This window comes from Nelusetta ayraudi, unplaced genomic scaffold (assembly GCF_046127955.1).
Source record: "Nelusetta ayraudi isolate G7.1 ecotype Tasmania unplaced genomic scaffold, CSIRO-AGI_Nayr_v1 ptg000070l, whole genome shotgun sequence".
Lineage (NCBI taxonomy): Eukaryota > Metazoa > Chordata > Actinopteri > Tetraodontiformes > Monacanthidae > Nelusetta > Nelusetta ayraudi.
The window spans coordinates 8,373,776-8,390,105 of record NW_027466120.1 but is presented as its reverse complement, the minus strand read 5'-3'; the positions used below and the strand labels follow the sequence as shown (position 1 = coordinate 8,390,105).

Sequence of the window (16,330 nt, the reverse complement as noted above, 5' to 3'; positions counted from 1 at the left end):
GCAACATCACTTCCAGCATCCATTCAGGTTCATTCTGTCCTCTGTGAATCTCACTCATCCATCCCTCATTTCTCTCCCTGACTGCTGCCAATAACCAGAATTTTTTTTTTTTTTTAAGCCATCATGGTTATGGCAGTTTAGTGGAATGCAAGGAGCTTAATAGTAGGAGATGTAACCAACGCAGCCGATTGGTCAGATTTGCCAGGTGGGTTACGCCCCCTGAGAAGCTCAGTTAATCAAAGGCAGGTTGGAAACTCTCAGTTGTTGACCTTTCCAAGGGAGAGGGCAGTCATTAATCAAAATGTATCACTGTAAAGTTAAGCACATTTTTTGTCAGAAAAAAAACCCCTCTGCATTAAAAACAAACGGATGCAACTGAAAGTGTTTGTCTCCCATTCTTTGCTTTCATTCCTCTGATAGTTCCAGAAACCGATGCTTTGGTGGAAGAGTGTGTGTGTGTGTGTGTGTGTGTGTGTGTGTGTGTGTGGAGGGGGGGGGGGGTGAGGAGGTGAAGGGACTTAGCTGAGGCAGAGTGGCGTTTGGTCCGAGAAGGGTTTTCCAAACAGGTCTGGTTGGTCCATGGAGCTCAGTCCTCTTCCTCCTTATCTTTAAATCCTAACCTTGTCCTTCCTCTCCTTGTCTCACTTTCTGTCACTCTTGCTTCAGCGCCTTGGTTCTTCTTTGTTTGAAGGTCCCTCCCAGCTCAAGTGTCTCTGATTTCCAAACTCTCCTCTTCCTTCTTGTGTGATGTCACTTCCTTGATTCCCCACTTCCTGTGTCCTGTTAGCAGACCGACACTAACTTGTAATGCAAATGGATTTATATCAATACCAAGTCTGGAATCTTGCACTTCTTGCCTGACATAAATTTAAAGAGAGAGATCGGCTTCCTTTAGTTGAGACAAAAGCAGAACAATGGTGCAAGGTGACCTAAAAAAGAAATCACAGACGGCAAAGAAGATGTGCAGGAAAAAAAAGTTACATGGTGGAAATGTCATTTTATTCATGTATATTCACGTTATTTATGTACATTTTTGTACATTTGCATCTATCTTTTCTATTGACATTAAAACACTACAGAAATGTTGACGAAAGAGTGAAAGGAGACAATGAAAGTGAACTTTGCAGAGGAAAAGCAGTGTTTTCCATCACTGCTTCTCCGGCACTCTGACTCGCGGAGGGTGTTGCAGCCAGTCCCAGCTGTCACTGGGTGAAGGTGCTGCTTCGTCCTGGACAAGTCAGCAGTTTATCAAAGGACCACATAAAAGACAAACCACCGTTTGCACTCACACCCACTCCTGTTTAGAGTTCCCAGTTGGCCTCGTGTCCATGTCTGTGGATATTTGAGAGGATGCTGGAGGGGCCAACATGCAAACATTATGCAGGGGGGTGACGTTGCGGACCAACTGTACTACCGTATTGTGCTTTGTCATATATACAAACATTCAAAGAAATGGATTCCATTATTTTATTTTATTTTTAGAAACTAGTGGAAATTTCTTGGGTTTTTTATTTCAGGAAAAACAGACCAATAAGCTCCTTCCAATTTCAAGTTGAGATTACATAAAATACTCTAAATATGTCCATAATCACCGCATCACCAGAAAATAGCAGGGTCGTCATCTTAGTCATGTATAATTTCTCCTGCATTTACTAAAGACCAAAAGGACTCACTCAGATAAAAGGTCCTTTGATTTTGTCTCCTGATCGGTGGTTTTCCGTGCGACACTTCTGTTTGTTTGCCAGCACCTTGAGCTCTTCAAGTCACGAAACTCCTGCGTGAGTTTGGTTGAGGTTAGTTGACTGTGTGTTTGAGATGATTCTCAGATCACAAGAAACTTTTCTGGGGGGCAGCAAATAAGGCATTGTAATGGCATTTTGAAAATAAATAAAACATCAGAATTAATACTATTGGTTTATTATGGGACTCTCTGTTATAACAGAACCTTGTCGCTCTGAGGTGAACATTATGCAAATACAGTTTGAAGGGAACATGGGACACTTTGTAAAGTGAATCAATGAGGATAAAGGTGTTTACTAACAGCTTGGGGAAAAAAAAATCTTTGGGGTTGGAGGTTGAGAGTGACACAGTGGATCTGAATGCAGAGAAGATGAGCGACTCCCACTTTGAGAAATCACTCCAGGTACGGCACAAAACTCAGCTGTGCAGAACAGCGTTGGCAGAAGAGCTGGCCAGACATGAATGCACAAAACAGCAAAGCCAGATGGAAACCAACGGGGTTACATACCGAGACCTGCAGGTGGACAAGTATGATCTTAGTTTGAGCTCGGTTCATCCAGAAGGAACTCTTGATATTCTCCAAGAGCTGTTTAAAACACGACAGATATTTAACCTTCTTGCGACCCGGGAGCTGCGTGGTCTTGGCTTTCATAGCAGGGCTAGTGACATCTATTAGTGGCTTCATTTTTTTTCTCTTAAAGCTCTCTATGGCTACATATTAGCACGTTGACTGAATTACAAATGGCCACTTTCCCCATTAACCTGTCACCTGCCAGAATTTAAAGTGCTCTCTCTCAGTCTGCAGTCATTTCAGCACCACAGGGAGCCACCACTAAGTCATTCACGGTCTCATATGTGGAAACGGGCCATATCTGCTCTGGAGGACGACACATAGTGTGACCAGGATGTTTCATCATCATGATTTACACTCTGGGAGAATTCTCTCTTCTTCGTAGAGTGCAAAAATCATTTTCTATAAAGCAACATCCGGTTAAAATGCTTTGCCACTATTGTAGGGAAGCAGGAGCTCAGCAGGAGAGATGAAAACCTTTTAAGATAAAACCCTTTTGGTGTGTAGAGCACCTGATGCAAAAAGACTGACTCAGACTTAATCAACTGCTTCAGATGAAATGATACAGGCTAATGATCAGGTTTTCACAGCTCTGTGCAAACCCCCACCAAACCTGTCGTGTCACTCATTGCCGTTCATTTGGTCTGTAATCAATTTGTGTGATTTGATGAACTTGACTCGACGGACTCAGCAAACTATTAAATCATCCCAGGTTTGGAGATGCAGGAGATCCAAAGGTTTTGCTCTCACAATTATAAATACGTAGACACAGAATTTCTTTGGACAAAGTTAAAGCAGGTAATGGTAACGCCGATATTAAGAAGACTGTGCGAGGGTGGGGGGGGGGGGGTGGTTGTTGCAGCAACAGAAAAAGTGCAGTCAGTCTTTTCTTCCTGTGGTCCTGCTTCCTTACAGCCTCAGCGAGAAGATTCCGCTCACGCAGGCAAACAGCAGAGACGGTACCAACGTTGAGCCACAACTCTGCGGAACACTGGGGTGTTTGCCCGGCCCTTGTTCTGTTTTCACTTCCTGCCCCACTGGCCGAGTGGTTCTCTTCACTTTCTCCTCTTGCTCTTCCATGATTTTCGTTGCCTCCTCCTGTTTCACGGTCGAGTGGACGTGTGGGGTCCACGCGGCTGGTTTAGATGTGGCCGGTGGTACGTTGACTTTAGGCACCCGCACCGTGGAGGCTGCGGAGGCAGCGGTGGTCGTGGTGGTCGTACTGGCCGCGCTGCTGGTCGTGGTGGCTGGGTCAGTGGTGGCGACTGGTTGGACAAGTGAGTCAGTCGTGGCTGGAGGAGGAACATCTCCTCTTTCCTCATTAGTGACGTCCGCAGGCTGGGACATTTCTTCATAAGGTGCTGAAGGATAAATGTCTGTCCAATCTTCTGAGGAATCGCCTGCGTCGTTGTCCTCATCCTCAGTTTCATCAACTAGAAAGAACAGACAGACAGAAAACCTTGAAAGACTTGCTCGCTGCTTACTGGCTGAGAAGAGCAGAGTGCTGTGAGTGAATCGTACCACAGAGATTGTTTTCACATTTCTGCATTTTTTCCGGACACCTGGAGCACCAGTCACCTTCAACATACGGCCTCTCCCCTTCGTAGTTCCCTCTGAGGACACAGCGAGAAATGGGACATTTGCAACCCGACTGTGTGACATCAATCTCAGAATACAGCACTAACTCAGAAACCCTCAACTTAACAGTAAGCAGACTGTCCATTAGGGGGCAGTGCATAAGCTTGCAGTGTCAGCTACTCTGCTGTTTAGGATGAAGGCAGCAGATGAAGTGGTTACGGTGGGAATGCAGCAGTGGTGCTGCTGTAATACTGACGCTGGGTAATAGTTGCAGACCAGGAAGGAGGCCTTCTCCCAGCTCAGGCCCTCCATGTTGTTACACAGATGGACGGCACAGCCCACTCTGTGTGTGTCAGCCCACACCATCTGCAGCGCACAAACACACACAGTTGAATGACAAGCAAGAGGAAGATGTACGTGCAGACAATGTGTCTGTGTGTCCAACCTGTGTGTAGTGGCCACACATCTTCTCCTCATCACAGCTGTTGTTCTGGAAGTCATAGTCCAGGTGTTCTGTGGGAACCAGTGGGACCAGCATGTTACATGGTTTTACTCTCCCTATCATACGAGCGGTAGTGAAACCTTAAAAGTACATTTACAAAAATTTTAAACAATTCACAAACCTGAAGTCGAAACCCAATATTTATTTAAATTTCATACTGAAAAAGCTTTACATTTCCCAGATCGATTCCAGTTGCTATTAGAGCACCCCCCCACCCCCTCGACCCCACCGACCCTCCCGACAGATGTAGGTGGTTATTAAGGTGGCCAGATTTGTGTCACAAAGTTAAGATTTACGAGAGATAACAGCCAAGGAACTCATATGAGAGCACAAACGATATCAGCAAGAAAAATAAGGATATCATTTTTTTTAAACTTTGTTTTTCATTTCTATTCGTTGGCTTGAAGCCTTTTAAACACCTTGGTAAAGGTTCTGCAGATCAAAAATGAATTGGGCGCAAAACGCTCCCTGCTGTACATGTGGCAATTTGCTTTGAAGACGCTTTGGGGAAAAGGTCTCAATGAAAATGCATTTAGAATGGGCCTGCTTTTTCAAAGTCAGTTGTCTATATGGAGCCTTTTAATTGAGTTCTGATATACAAACCAATTGCAATTGAAATGTTTGGCTTCACGTAAACCCAGCGTCTGTGATGATTGGTGCCAGTGGTGTTTGGCTCCAAGCAGGAAAGTATGACTTTAATGCATCCTTGTCACAGTTGACTTGTTCACTCAACAAACACCTTGACGACTAAAGCAACTCGTTTAGATTCTGACCGTCCATTCCGACTCTGCACTCACCCAGGAACCACTTCTCCATGCCCTCACGGAGGTCCATGGTGCCTGTGCTAACAAACAGATTCTCTCCAGTGTCCTCCAGGTCTGGGTTGTGGTTCCACACGCACTTGGCAGCATAGCCCTCGGCTACCACTTTCAGACTAGAGTCCCATTTCTGCAGGAAAGGTTCAAAGACAGTGGCAAAGTTCTGATTAAAATAAACCCGTAGACAAAGGTGCTACAAAAAAAAAAGTTTCAATCAGATTCAGCTCAGTAGACAGGATGAACACTTTAAGTGAAACAATTAGATCATAAAGATGTATCTTCATTTCGGCAATTAGTGGATATAAGATGATAGATTTCATGAATGACTTTAAACATGATTTATTTTTAGTCTAAATCATGGTCAAAGACGTTTCCACACACAGTGCCTTGGAAATTTAAGTCTTTTTCATATGGATGTAAACAATTACAAGGGAATAAGCTTAGCATTTTCTTTTGGACATTGAGACATTAATGATGAGGAGCTTCTCATTAGACAAACAATAAATTATACAAAATAGAAACAACAAGACGCAAAGCAACTTGAACCGCATGTAACCAGCAGCAAGAGAAACAATCAAACAAAACGTCATATATCATTGTTGGTAATAATGTGTAATGTGCCTTTTGGAAATGACCAGATATGTTTCCCCGTGGGTCACTTCAAACAATTATGTATGTTTACGTGTTTTAATATATGTAGAAATAACTGAAACTGTCATCAAAGGAGCTCAAAAGCAGAAATGATAATAAATCCATCCATCCATCCATCCATCCATCCATCCATCCATCCATCCATTCATACATTAGTATGGTTGCACAGCTAACAATGAATATGACTTTAGAGCAGAATTCTGCTCTGCCAGTGAAGTGTTACATTCACTCTATATTACTTTTTGAAGATTATATTTGCAATGCGTGGTGATGGATTGATTGTATTAAGCAACAGAAACGGGAAAATAAAGATTTGAATTTATGAACAACACATGTCGGGCCGAGACTTCTGCTCAACGGCAGGAAATCATCGTCTGCAAGCCGCATGCAAGGGAGGTTCTTTCTTTCTTTCTTTCTTTATTTTGGGGAAGGAGAAAGCAAAAAGCGACAGCGTGGCGTCTCTGAGCCGAGCCGCTGTGCGACGCTGGTGTGGGTGTCTTCTAGCTCGCCCAGCGGTTTTCAATGTAGAGACTAAAACAGGGATGGAGGACTTGACCAATTCCTCCGTTATAGTGCCAGTGTTGGTGGGATGGTCAGTTCAGTTGGGTTCAGTTCAGCACTATATCATGACAAGTTATCAGGACACTTCACATGCTGAGCAGGTCTAGAGGTCCAGTTCAGCAAGCAGAACGACAACAGTGTCTAGAAAAAAACTCTCATAAAAAACCTCAGTGGAAAATTTATCTTTTGCTCTTATTCAACATATTGTTTTATGCACATGTTTTTTGTTTTTTTTTTAATTTTATCTGCTTTAATTTTTGATGTGTACAGTTTGCTGCCTGGTTGCTCTTGGCTTTGCTGACTCGGCTCTTGCGCTTTCAGTCGGTTCATCTTTGGTTTCGCTGGAAGCCGAGAAGAGTTTGGATTTGGTGTCGGGTCAACAGCTTGAGTAAGAAGAGAGAAATCATTGCTGACCAAAGAAAATGACTCAGCACAACAGCATTTTGGCAAATGTGGGCAGCAGAATGAGCTGCTGTAGTTACAGTGAGAATGTGATCAACAATACACACAAGTTATCAAAAACTAAGTGAGTAAGTTCAGCTGTGAAGAATTTGTGTCATAAAGTACGAATGCACAAAGTGGGGATACAATTTTCCACCTGCCTCAAGGTTTAATAACCCCCCCCCACCCAACCCCTCCTTCTCTCTCTCTCTCTCACTCACTGTGTGTGTGTGTGTGTGTGTGTGTGTGTGTGTGTGTGTGTGTGTGTGAGAGAACATACCCCCTAACATAGACCAGATGTTGAGAGAGCCGGGAGACAAAGAGGAATGTGAAGGAGGCCACTGACTATTGTTTGTGCTGTGTGTCGCCTGGGACAAATAAAGGCACGCTTTACACAGCGATACTCTTGTTCTGATAAAAATGTCTTGTTATCTCACAGAGTTGCATTCACATTCTCATTGCCACCGCTGACACACACTGATCAAACGCATACAGGAGATTCATTGTTGGCTGAAATGATCAAAAACTGAATATGTGATGATTGCTTAGGCTGTTTTACTGTCAGCATTGTATAATGACAATTTTTTTCCTTGACTATTGCTTGTTTCTCATCAAGCAAATAACTGTGAACACTGTATTTTTTATGTAACTCAAATCCATTGTGTACACTACTAGTCAAAAGATTGTTGTTTCTTTTTATTCTCTACTTTCCCCTACATCGTGAATATGCACAAAAACTATATGAGCGATATATAGAGAGAATTAAGTAGCAAAGAAATCATTATTAAATGACTCTCCATGTGGGCGGGTCCTGGGAACGACCTGGGAATGTCTTAGGATGCCCCTAGTGGAAGAAGGCGGTTTGGGTTTAACTCTTTAACCTTGAAATAATTCACACGTCTCTGATTTCTTCAAGGGAAACTCTGCTCCAATATACATGCTCCTGTGCGCGCCTGGCATTATGATGCCTCCGTGTTACTATGACTGCCTTCAGAATTGGAAGGCACTCAAGGTGTGTCAGTCTTATGTTGGACAGAAGTGCCACCGTCAGAGTGCAATTTGTTCCTGTGTGTGTGTGTGTGTGTGTGTGTGCTGGCTCATCAGATGATCCAATATATTTCAATACCATTCACACCTCATAAGCTCTGCGGCGAGGGGAGAGGCAGCCCCGACCGAGCCAGAAACACCACCTGGTTTTTACAGGCTTAATTTATGTCTGTCAAACTACGAGTGGAAGTCACTGGAAGGTCTTAATGCTTCAGCAGCTGTTTCTAATCCCCGCATATTTGCATAGAAGACAGTGTCAATTTACGCGAAATGATCAATTAAAATATATCAAAATGTACCTGTGCCTCATCGCAGTTTCTGACACTTTCAATCTCTGTGTGCGGCCAGTGGATGGGACGCATTTTAATAATTATTTGGCAAAAGCCAGGCATTTGCTTTGAGAGCCTGGCCACAAGTGAACAGGAAGTCAGGCGGAAGAGAGCCCAACAACACTGGGTACCCCAACAGTGCAGAGCCTCCTGCTGGTGAGGAGACTGCTGCTCCGCTCCGTTTGTCACTGCACATCGTTAGACGGTTAAAGAGATCAGATTGCGTCCCGGATACTCTAGTTTTATTTTAAGAACTCTTTGCAGCACATACATGGATGTACGCATGTTTAGCTTTGCATGACTTATCATCACGCAAATTGTTTGTATTTGCGAGGCTAGAAGTACTGCTAGCCGTGAGCTGGAGCATGAGTCTGGCCAAGCATACGCAAAAATCATAACGAACTAGCGAGTACAATACGTAGTTATTTGACGTTCGTGAAAGCGTTTAGATGTTAAGACTGAAAGTTGAGATGTGTAAAGTGGCAGTTTTTACATCCAGCGTGTTCCACATTCTTTCTTTTCCATATCGTCTACAGTCACATTCCTGGGGTGCACGTTCATTAACTTTTTTTATTTTCATTTTCTTCCCCTCAAACACTCTGTTCTTCATCTCTCACTTCTTTCCAAATAGCTATCCTCCCTGTTGCTCAACACTGACGGTCAACTCCCTTTTCTGTCTGTGGGAGATTTCCCCACTGCACTATTCCGTCACGGGGTGTGGGGTGGAGGTGGGGGTGGGGGCACCCATTTGTTACTGGAAGCCAGCTTGGAATTTGTTCTTCATTTCTGCAGCCTTTAACTGTGTGTACGCATACAACTATCTACACTGTGGCGATCCCTGAATGTTACTTTAATGGATATGTTATTAACAAAATGTTATATCATGCAGAACCCTGGAGATTCACTGTCACCAAAGCAAACATTAATGTAAAAAATATGTTAAATAATGACCAAAAACAGGGTATTGTATCATTTGCCGTAATCCATGTTATATTGATATCCAATTAAAAATGATTAGAAATCAAAAATGTAACTGATGTGCATTTTTACATCTTATACGCAAACTGATCAAACCTGACCTGCACATTCACCCTGCTTTGAAATAATAATACTGTAACAGTACTACACAGTTGTTTCCAAGGCCAAATGCATTGCTGGAGCTTTATCCCAGACAAACCAGCTCTTCTACCATCATCGTCATCGAAACAATACGTTTGTTGAGAAGAAACCAACGTTTGATCCTGATGGACTTTGTGGCGGCGATCATTTCTTCATTAAAACCTGATTTATTTGAGCAAAGTAACTATGGCACAGTCTGACTGTATCACTCTGCCAAGTGATTTACTCAGGAACGGAGTTTTCCCAGCACGGTGGATGTGCAGGTCACAACTTGTCCATAAGAGCGTTTCGGGGGGAGTTGTTGGGTTGTGTATCTGGTGAGTTTCAAGGAAGGGAGACCTGCACTGTTTCTACCCCCCTGATCTCAAAACAACAAGCGCCGATGATTCAAGGGAATGTAGCTACTCATATCACTATGGGGATTTTGGCAATAGGCAAATTTGTCATAATGAATGTGTGGGGGGAAAAAAAAATGCTCGACAATGTAGAAGGTTTCATTATTATCTCATCATCTCTCTAAAGAGTTAAAGCAGCCAGAGCTTCTCTCTGCTCTAGTGACCAAACCAAAACAAGCAGGCAGTCTGAACCTGCCCGCAGCTCCGACAGAGATTGAATCTGACCTTCAGCTCACCTTAATCAGACTCACAAACTGTTCTCAGGCTGTATTCGGCCTTGCGATTAACAGAACACTCTTGGCATTTTACGCCCAGAGAGTTACATTGCGTGTCTCCTCTCTCTGTTATTCTAGCAACACTGACAACATGACACAATTTCTATAGCTTTGTAATCCCCAGAGGAACTACCTTCATTCATTCACCCACAATTTACAATTCTGTTTAGTATCACTTGAGTCAAATTTCTTCACCATTGTGATATTTCACAGCCGGGAGGTCGTGAAGTGCTTGAAATGACTTCAGTGTAAACAGAGTCAGCAGTAACTTGGCACTCAGTCGTACTTGGACATTTCCTAAATCCTTCAGATTTATCTGACGCATCCATCTGGTGGAGAGATTCATGTTTTAAAAAGGGAGGCAAAATCTGAAGGGAACTGAGTGGAAGTGAAGTCTTTCACATGCAAGCAGACCATCCTGATTTGTTACTGCAAGTTTAGCCAGGGTCTGTTCATTAGAGCTTGAGATTTCCTGTTGGTTGCAAACGCAACTGCAGTGTCAACCTCCTTAGCAGCTCCCATGACATCTTCTTCAGCCTTTCCCTTTTTTTTTTTTTTTTTTTAAATATGTACATAAAGCTGATTGGCTATGGAATCAACCAAAAGTAGGGATGAAAATACCCTGATTTGGACTGGAATGACATCAGTTGCCATGTTAAGTTCAGGTTGAGTGAACTTCAACCCAGGAATTTTAACTCAGCAAATGGGAGAACACCAACTGAAAGTCTTTACTGACCAGGATGATTAAATAAAGACCAAAGAACTAAAAGGCAGATGGCTCAGAGCACCACGGCTTTTCCTAAAATTGGTCAAGAACAGAAAGAAGTGATATAGAGAAAGAGTTAACAAACCCCAACCTGCCATCCCACTTCCCCCTGATACATTCAACAACCTATAAGGATGAAATCTCATCTCAGAATAAACAGTGAGAGATATAAACACAACCCACAGCTGGAGACAGAATTGATTTGGGAAGTCTCTAAGAACAGCTTCAAAAACACACTGAGATTTATTTTCAGAAATATTTTGATTGGACCGACGAGAACCCCTGTCTGTGAAAGGTTTTAATTATGTTATGATTGAATTCAGTACAAACCACACAATTGTGTTTTTTATGCAGTGTTTTATTCTTTCTATTCCTTCTTGTTCTTCCTATTGACTGCACATTGACAAAACATCTTCAAAATAAAGGCAAAATGCCCTCACAGCACGTCAGTGGCTTGGCTTTTAAATTTTGTGAAACCCTTTTGACATCTCATCGCTGTGTTCTCTTCTGCAACAGATTTGATTTTGGTGAACAATTCGATCCAAAGGTAATTACAGTGTTCATAGGTGGCAGATCGCAGGACAGGGAGCACTGCAGCTCTAAGCTTGGGCGTGTTGGAAGAAAAGAGCAGTATCTGTTGTGCTATTGTGCTGAAAGGCATTCTGACAAAACAAGACCCAGACTAAGACAACAGAACCAGCAGTGATTACATTTCTTGACCTTCAACTAGAGTCTGTGACAACATTCGTGTTTCATAACCATCTCAACCTTTCAAATATGTTAGCTACAACTTTTTTTTTTTTTTTTTTTTTAAATCTATATGAGTACTGGATTGTAAAATGCTGCCCACATATTTCTCATTTCCAAATCCCATGGTAGTCCCACTGTGTGTTGCAAGGATTTCGAGTGAACACACCATCCTCCTGCCATGCAACTCAATGACTGATTCACAGGCGCTCCAAATTGTAGGAAATTGGATCAGCTGATTCCTACAGTGTCTGAGTACAATGAGCGTTCCTGTGGATGAACTTATTCTGTCCTCACAATCACGACTGATTCGCTGTCGGGAAGGTCTGTGCATTGTGAAAGAATGATACTTAAAACCAGAACATTTTAGCTTCTTTGGCCGTTTTGAAAAGATATTGTCCAAAATCATTGTTACAACATCCACCAAAGCTGTTTATTGTCTTGCCGAACAAAATAACATTCCCGATATGATAGTTTACAAGGTATCCCGTTGCTAAAAGAACAGACTTGTTGTGTAATGCAGCAGTATTGGACTCTACATCCCAATTGTGTGGTGGATGTTATATGTTTGGTAAACGAGAAGCTTTCTTTTAATCTGCGTATACTCGTCTTTTCTTTTTTTTTTATCTCTCCATTGGCTGTTGACTACACACTGACGAGTAATAAACAGGAATAATTACAGTGCTTTTCTCTCGTAATGCAGTGATTACTGTTGGCTGCCTGCACTACAGGTCATAACTTCCCCCTTATATTTAGAGTATAATAATTATATGTCAAATAAAAAAAAATGTAGATCGGTATAAAGAATGGGCAACTGTGTATTTGTGTATTATGAACAATTTCTGTTGAAACAACATGCCACAGTAACTACTTGTGACAGCCTCAATGGGACGCAGGCATTCAAGCCCACATTTGGACAAGCACTCAAACAACCTGCAATGTTGTCTAAAGTTAATATGGGATGTGACTTTGGTTGAGTTGTTCCCTCAAATATGTGTTTTCTACATTGTTTTGGTGTCACATAAGTTACATTAGTTATGAGGAATCTTAAGAATGGAGGCTTGGGTTTTGTCCACCAAGGAAAAAAAAATGTCAACTTTTCACATGAATTATTACTAAATGCAATGCAGTGTTTCTGGATTCAGCAGTTCACAGTAAGTGGTCGAGTCTAGTCGACACGCAGGGATTGAAAAGGTGGCGTCTTACCAAAGGAAGCATGGCTGAGGCGCTGGGTGAAACCTGTCCTCTGTAGTGGTTGTGGAGCTCCACCAGGAGCTCCTCCTGCTCCTCGCTCAGGAAGCTCCAGGCTCCAGGAACCAGTGTCAGCAACCCCAGTAGGAGCCAAGCCCACAGACGAGCTCCTGCTGGCAGGGAGAGGCAGGGGAGTCGCAGCCCTCTCCCCCACCTGGGGCTCTGATCCTGGGTAGTCCTTTGGGGTGAGCCCCCCTGCTGAGCGCAGACCCCCTGAGGCTTGGAGATGCTCCACTGATGCATGTTGGGAAGCTGAGTCCTGGCACAATCCTGGCAGATGATCCTCAATGTTCTCAGTGCACGAGAGGAATTGTTGCACTTGAGCTGTCACAACGAGGTTCAGCGACTGTTGTTGTGTGTTTGTCTGTGCGTGTGAGTGTGTGCACAAAGGCCAATTGTTACAGATTGTCAGTGAGTTTGTCTGTGTGAGTGTATGGGTGTGAGAGCCCAAGTGTGTGTGTCCCCTCCTCAGTGCCTCTCACCCGCAGCTCGGCTTCGGACCGGCTTTAAGAGTGAGAGGATCCTCCCCTTCTCACACACACATCACAGTTCACGTTTCACCGACTGGTACGCTCCGCAGAATCCCCCCCCCCCCCTTCTGTTCCTCGTGCTCTCCTTGTCAAACTCCTCGGCTTCTTTCTGAGAGAATTCACTTGATTTTTCTCACACTTGGAATTAAAGAAATTCTACATTTTCAGGGTCTGTGTTGCTAAACGGTGGAGTCTAATTACTTATTTGATGGCTCACAAAAAAAAAAGCTGTTAAAATGACTCACCTCGTGTTTGGGGGATGGGGAGGGTGTGTTGTCACTCAGCGCCATCACCTGATCACAAATGAGTCTGCAGGCTGGAGCTGGGCTGAGATCCGCATGACACGCTCAGCTCTGCAGCACCACCAATCAGACGCAGCCTCTTAATTAGCTGCTCTATTTAAACCCAAGTACTCATCTCTCTCTCTCTCTCTCTCTCCCTCTCTCTCTCTCTCTCTCTCGCTCTCTCTCTGCCTGTCACTGTGCGTCGCCCTGCGTCCTCGCAGCACCTGTTACTTCAGCCCCGCCCCCACCCCAGCATCCCCCTGCAGGCTCTGGGGTGATGAATGTGTGTTTTCTCGTCACTCCCTCTAATGAGATGAGATGATGATAATGACCGATGTGATGAGCTCGCAGCCATTGGACAGTGGACACCAACCGTGAAACGTACATTTGAACAGCCTTTCATCAGCCTCTTTCTGCTCTAACCTGAGGTCCACATAGTTCTCAATCACAGAGGAGGAAGAGGAAGTTGGCAAAACACACAATCTTCAGTGTTACCAGACGACTTTGTCCGCATTGCATCCATAATTAACAATGACAGTGACTTTCTTTCCCGCTTGTGGTTCCTGCACTGCTGCTGCTGCTGTTGTTGTTGTTGCTTAGTAACCCATGAAAAGCATCTTATGCCTGAAATATGCGCTCAACAGAGAAAAACACACTGGGATAGTGAGAGATCGGGGCGGGTGTGAGAGCGCTGGTGGGAACAGAGGGCCAGTAAACTGGTCCGGTAACTCCTTGTCACTGGGACACATGGAGGAAAGATATCAAGCTCCCAGACTCATCATGGACCTGGCTTCTGGATTTTTCACTTTGATCGAACAAACTTGGTTCTAAAGGGGGAAAAAAGGCAGATGGAGAGTTAGTAGGTGGAGTCACACAGTGTACATGCAGTGCACCACATGAAGACCATCGGCTATTCCGGCATCACAGCTGCTCATTAGGACCTCAGGGGATGTGTCAACTGTGGAGGACAAATTTTACATCCTTTCAAATGTCACATTAAGTTCTGAGGGACTTTAACTGCAAAGATGCAAGTGCAAAGAGAAGATATCATGATTGCATTTTAGATTGCAGCGCTCACCCTTTCACCCTCCCTCTCCCCAGCTCGCCAGTGAACTACGGTGGCTCAGCATCGGATGTGACGTGCAGGGTCACGTGACCAGTTCACTTCAAATAGCTTCTCTAAAATGTTTTGTCAAATATTTTGTACCTCCATCCTCTTTAAAGTGGGATCTCGCGGTACGGGATTAGACAGGAATTGTGGTTTATGTGCTTCACACCATTCAATGGAAACTCCTGCAAATCGCAATTGTAAAATTTTGGAAATATCGCTTTTTATTTTGCAAAAAACTGTCATGGAAACGCAGCTAGTGTTCAAAAATGTTGTTTTCTCATTTAATTTTTTATTTTCTAGGTTTTGCTCCACACTAATTATTTGCAGCTTCAATTCATCCTTGAGGCCCAGTGTGGGGTTTTTCTCTTCCTTTTTTTCTTTTTTGGTTGTGGTAAGGTCCATTGTCACTGTGTCGCCTCAAAGCTGTTTGTGGATTGACTTGAATGGCTGATTCTTGTATTATTTTAATTTTTGCATTGAGCATTGTTGTTCCCATAATCGTGCTTTGCCGTTTCTGTTCAATCTTTTTACAGACGGGCATCGTTCACGACGACTACTGAGATCAGGCGGGGGAGGTTGTATCGTCATTTACTTGACGTGAGACGCAGAGACTAGAAAAATTCAAGAACGTGAGGTGGATTCCAGTTGGCTGCAGAGAGAGACCGAGTGAGCACATGGGGTAGATCTTCATCACATCATTCCACACTGTACAGTTCTCTCCAAGACAGTGGGAGGTGTGTCACTTATGACTTAATCAATGAAAATAATAATCGTGTTTTTCTTGGTTCCATGTGATCTGTTAGGATCGAGGAAAAACTCCAAGACATTGGTGATCCTAATAAATCTGCACTCAGTGTCAAGACTAAGCCAGATAGCTTTTCATGTCAGATTTGATTGACTTAAAGGTTACGTGTGTAATATTTAGAGATATTGAGAAGAAACAGTGTCATCACGTGGTTACATTTTTAGACAGCAGCGTCTTTCACTCTCCCTCCCTCTCCGGAGCTTGCCAGTGAACTACGGTGGCCTGCGCACCCAAATCTGGATACCTCGTCCACCTTCTTCTTCAGTGGTTTATTTGAGAATGTGAGCGTTCACCCTAATTACGAAATGCACTTTCACACGTCAGGCACGCTGGATTGTCCACACTGGCTATGTGTGTATATAGAAAAACCTAATTACTTTCATATTACCGTGATTATTCACTGTTATTAATGTATTAATGGATAGTATGTTAAGCTTTTAACAAAATAAAAATCATAAATCAAACCAAATATTACACTTGGAAATTAAATGGATTGATTTGAGTGAATTTGTCTAAACGGTATCTTTGAGCGACAAATTGATATTTGCACTCAATACATGTTTGCACAACAGTGGCAATTACACGGCCACAGAAGCCAAGGTGTCGATGGTGAGCAAACAGATGGCGTAGTATATCGGTGAAGGTGGGGATCGTCTCACAAAGAATGTGAAGTCAAATTAAAGAAAACAGAGTGAAGAAGAGTAAAAACAATCAGCCACTCACCCCTCGGCTGGATTACTGCAGACCTGAAGGACACATACATCTAATTTAATGGCACTTGATATTTGGCCGAAGCTAATTACACATCA

The 16,330-nt window shown here is 43.3% G+C and overlaps 1 protein-coding gene across 1 annotated transcript; it reads right to left on the bottom strand.

The window, feature by feature from the left end:
* Window positions 1-1,462: 1,462 nt before the first annotated feature.
* LOC142898830 (uncharacterized) lies at window positions 1,463-13,295 on the bottom strand. Its single transcript, XM_076042067.1, has 6 exons — window positions 12,747-13,295; window positions 5,189-5,339; window positions 4,335-4,402; window positions 4,146-4,255; window positions 3,833-3,924; window positions 1,463-3,744 (listed from the first exon to the last, which is right to left on the bottom strand). Exons 1-6 carry the CDS (start codon window positions 13,032-13,034, stop codon window positions 3,221-3,223), a joined length of 1,233 nt encoding a protein of 410 aa, XP_075898182.1. The 5' UTR covers window positions 13,035-13,295; the 3' UTR covers window positions 1,463-3,220.
* Between the last annotated feature and the right edge of the window lie 3,035 nt (window positions 13,296-16,330).

What these genes read in the sequence shown, in the direction of transcription:
- LOC142898830 (XM_076042067.1), bottom strand. Translation starts at nt 13,034, where the DNA reads ATGCATCAGTGGAGCATCTCCAAGCCTCAGGGGGTCTGCGCTCAGCAG. An exon ending in CCTCAGCCATGCTTCCTTTG is followed by an intron (nt 5,340 to 12,746) that starts GTAAGACGCCAC and finishes CCTTTCCTGCAG; the next exon opens with AAATGGGACTCTAGTCTGAA. An exon ending in ATGTGAAAACAATCTCTGTG is followed by an intron (nt 3,745 to 3,832) that starts GTACGATTCACT and finishes TGTTCTTTCTAG; the next exon opens with TTGATGAAACTGAGGATGAG.